This window comes from Culex quinquefasciatus, chromosome 2, assembly GCF_015732765.1.
Source record: "Culex quinquefasciatus strain JHB chromosome 2, VPISU_Cqui_1.0_pri_paternal, whole genome shotgun sequence".
NCBI classification, from domain to species: Eukaryota; Metazoa; Arthropoda; class Insecta; order Diptera; family Culicidae; genus Culex; species Culex quinquefasciatus.
The window spans coordinates 141,965,370-141,969,240 of NC_051862.1; the positions used below are offsets into that span (position 1 = coordinate 141,965,370).

At 46.9% G+C, this 3,871-nt stretch overlaps 1 protein-coding gene across 1 annotated transcript; it reads right to left on the minus strand.

The window, feature by feature from the left end:
- Positions 1 to 2,268: 2,268 nt before the first annotated feature.
- On the minus strand, positions 2,269 to 3,466 carry LOC119767450. Its single transcript, XM_038256073.1, has 2 exons — positions 3,359 to 3,466; positions 2,269 to 3,294 (listed from the first exon to the last, which is right to left on the minus strand). Exon 2 carries the CDS (start codon positions 3,149 to 3,151, stop codon positions 2,456 to 2,458), a length of 696 nt encoding a protein of 231 aa, XP_038112001.1. The 5' UTR covers positions 3,152 to 3,294; positions 3,359 to 3,466; the 3' UTR covers positions 2,269 to 2,455.
- Between the last annotated feature and the right edge of the window lie 405 nt (positions 3,467 to 3,871).

The following is a 3,871-nucleotide window of genomic DNA, read 5'->3' on the forward strand; positions in this document are numbered from 1 at the left end:
CATACAAAATTTTTAAAATTTTATGGAAACTTTGTTACGAAGGGGGTGGCGGGTCCATTTTTTTTTGCGTTACGTAATAAAAGAACGCTCCTCAAGACGTTACGTAAAGGCACACATTTTTAAAATTAAACTTTTAGCAGTACATGCACGTTCATAATCACTTGCTGATAAATGAGCGAAGGGCGTTTTTCAGATTCGAGTACATTTCACTCATCATTTAACAAAAAATAAGTGATATTTAGTCGGTTCTGAGTTAAATTCACTCAAATTTGATAGATGCCCCCTCGAGACTAATTGGGTCCTAAAATGAAGCTTCCCAATCAAACCGCTTTCCGCTAGACGGGTTCATTCCGCTTCGAATTCCGCTTCGAAATTTTCTAAACAGATTGTCTGATTGGGTTCCGCTTCGATTCCGTTTGAGCAATTTTTGCACAAGGGCGACACCTTCTGGTGTATGGTGGAACCTCGATGACGTTTCGCCGAGTTTCGCCGAAGCGGTTTTATTGTTGATTTTTGGAAATCAAACGTCAAAATGTTAGGAAAAAACAAGTTGGAAAACTTGTTCGTTCCTGTTTTCTTTCGCGCCTCGTGTTTTAACGGAAAAACATATTTGTCGTGGAATCAATCGGACTGGTGAGTTAAGCTCGTTATAATAATATATGAAATAACAGTAACAGTTTATTTCGATTTTTTCAAGTTTTTCCCGCACACGAACAGAAGTTCGGCCACAAAGGACCTCAATCGGGGTTTGTCGCAACAGCAAGGATCGTTTCATCTCCGAGGCGTTGGAAGCGTTGCAAACATGGCGGGAGCTTCCCTTTTCGACACGTCCCAGAAGTCCTCGCTGTGGATCGAGGTGGCGATCAAGTGTTTCCGGCAGGTTGTGCTGGGGGACGGGCGGAAGGCGGCTTCTAAACCACCATCAACGCTCGCAAGACTGCGGTTCCGGTTACCCGTCTGTCCCTGCTGCGTCTGCTCAAGCAGCTACTTCGTGAAAATTCCAGCCTGACACAGGCCCACCTCAGCCAGCACAGCGTGCGTGACCACACTCAACAAAGCCCACACCATCCTCCATGGCAAATAAGGCATCGCGGAATTTCATCGCTGGGGCAGATTAATAGCACGGCGGTGGCGTCGACGGCCTGTGTGACGGGTGTAAAGTTCGAGCATCACCAGGATCGTCCTCGCACCACCGCGTCTGCTGCCGACATGAGCTTGATAGAAAGTGGCGACAACACGTCGGAAGCAACCGAAGTGGCCGCCCTTCCTCACGCTCACGACAAGAACACGCTAACCTGCGTCGTGGGAGGTACCAGACGTACAACCGGGTGGTGCAACCGCCGGTCCACAATGCTTCCAGCAGGCAGCTCCCTTCATCAAGTTCCTGATGCAGTACAGCCAGTTTGGTCCACCGAGCCCGACCCAGATCGTCAACCTAATGGAGTAGCACGACGTCAGTGGCAAGGGATCCGATAGTTGACCGGGGCCACCAACAATGACGTCGTTACGGATTGCACCGAGGAATACAGACTGTCCTGTCAGTGGTTTATGTTTATTTTAAAAGAATAATAAAAAAATAAGAGGACTGGGGGGTTGGGTTCGTGTTAGGCGTTTCAATTAGCGAGAAATTTTAATAATAATGAATAAAATTCGATCAAAATAAGAAAAAATAGTTTAATCAACCTCTCTGGTTGAATTCAAATTAATTTTGGATTCAACCAAAACAAAAAAGAAAATCAAAAAGTAAAAACAAGAATAAGAAGAAGTAGCTGTCAAAACTAACCCGTCCATTCCGTTTCGATTCCGTTTGAATTCCACTTAAACCGATTTGCGGCGAAAACTCAAACGGAACCGGTTGTTGCGTTTGAAACGGAATCCCACTCAGCGCGTTCCGTTTGAATTCCGTTTAGAATTCCACTTGAGCGAAAAAAGTTCGATTCGAATTCTAAACAGTGTTCGTTTTAGATTCTAAACCGCATTCCGTTTCAAACGCAACAACCGGTTCCGTTTGAGTTTTCGCCGCAAATCGGTTCAAGTGGAGTTGAAACGGAATCGAAGCGGAATTGACGGGTTGGTTTTGACAGCTTCTTCTTCTTCTTCTTGTTTTTACTTGTTGGTTTTCTTTTTTTGTTTCGGTTGAATCCAAAGTTAATTGGAATTCAACCAGAGAGGTTGATTAATTTTTTTTGCACGATTCAATGATTTTTTCATAAATTTTATTTAAATTCCTTGTTAAATAAACGACCCACCCAAACCCAGACCCCCAGTCCTCAAATTTTTTATTAGCCATTTAAAATAAACAAAGCACTGACAGTTTGTATTCCCCGTGGCAATCCAAAACGTCGTGATTCTTGATGGCCCCGGTCAATCCTTCGGATCTCTTACCACTGCCATCGCCCTGCAGCTCCATCAGCTTGACCAGATCGAAGCGGCTTGTTGGCAACCTGGGCCGGATTTAGCGAAACAAACTGGATGTTGGAATCTGCCTGCTGGAGACATTGTGGACCGGCGGTGGCACCACCCGGTTGTACGTCTGGTACGGCTCCTGCGTCACAAACACGGCCGACCGCCCTGGGTGGCGTCCTGCGGGGGCAGCAAAACTCCCGGTGAATTTCCCAAAACGTGTAGCTGGGTAGAGGTAGACCGCTGCTTTCAACGACGAAGATGACGAATTTCCTCCCGCAACGCAGGTTGGCGTGTTCTTGGCGTGAGCGTGAGGCTGGGCGTCTACTTCGGTTGCTTCCGACTTGCTGCCGCTACTTTCCATCATGCTCATGTCTGCTGCGGACGCGAATGATGCCGGACGATTACTGCTTATGGCCACTGCAGCGGTGCGAGGACGATCCTGAGGATCGTACTTTACAGCATGATGCTTCGGCGTATCGTTATCCCCGTCGCTTTCACCCTCCGTCATACAGGCCATCGACGTCGACGTGAACGCCATCTGTCTCAATCTGGACGACAACGGAGAGGGCTTGATGGCGGTGGAATAGCTTGATCCTCCTTCCGTCGGTACTGGTTCCTCAAGGACATTCCACGGCTGCTGCCGCACGTGCACGTTGACATTTGACCCGTGTCCCCACTTCCGGATCCGACTGCGGAAGGTTTGCGCTCCTTTACCTTCGGTCCCTTGCAAGTGGGACCAGAGCATCCACGGGGTTCAAATTCTTCGTCGTTTTGCTCTTGGCCGATGGTGCCGCAGTTTTTCAAAACTACCGGATTTTCGGCGGCCTGAGCTCTATCCTCCAACCGTCGTAGCAGCTCCCGGCCTGAACAGCCTCTCAGCTTCCGTCTCTGTCGGAAGACAAAAAAAAATGTTATTCAATAACGAAAAAAGTGGAACTTTTTTTTCTCCTACCTGTCTAGCTATTCACAAAATTTACGACTGCCACGCAAATTTCAATCAAAAAGGCCTACCGCGATTGCACGTGGACGCAAGAACGAAAAAAATTAAACAGGATCTAACATGTCACAATCCATTTTCATTAAGCAAAATCGTGACGTTTGGTTAAACTGACAACAACAAAACCGATTCGACGAAACGCGGCGAAATGTCATCGAGGCTCCGCTGTACACCGCCAGGTGTCGCCCTAGTGCAAAAACGGTTAAACGGAATCGAAACGGAGTCCAACCGGAGATTCCGCTTAGAAAATTTCGAAGCAATTTTCGAAGCGGAATTCGAAGCGGAATGAACCCGTCATGCGGAAAACGATTTGATTGGGATGCGTTTTAGAATCTAAAACGAACACTGTTTAGAATTCGAATCGAACTTTTTTCGCTCAAGCGGAATTCTAAACGGAATTCAAACGGAACGTGCTGAGTGGGTTAGATTGCTGATATTATTGTTCACAGCGATAAAGCTTATTTTTCT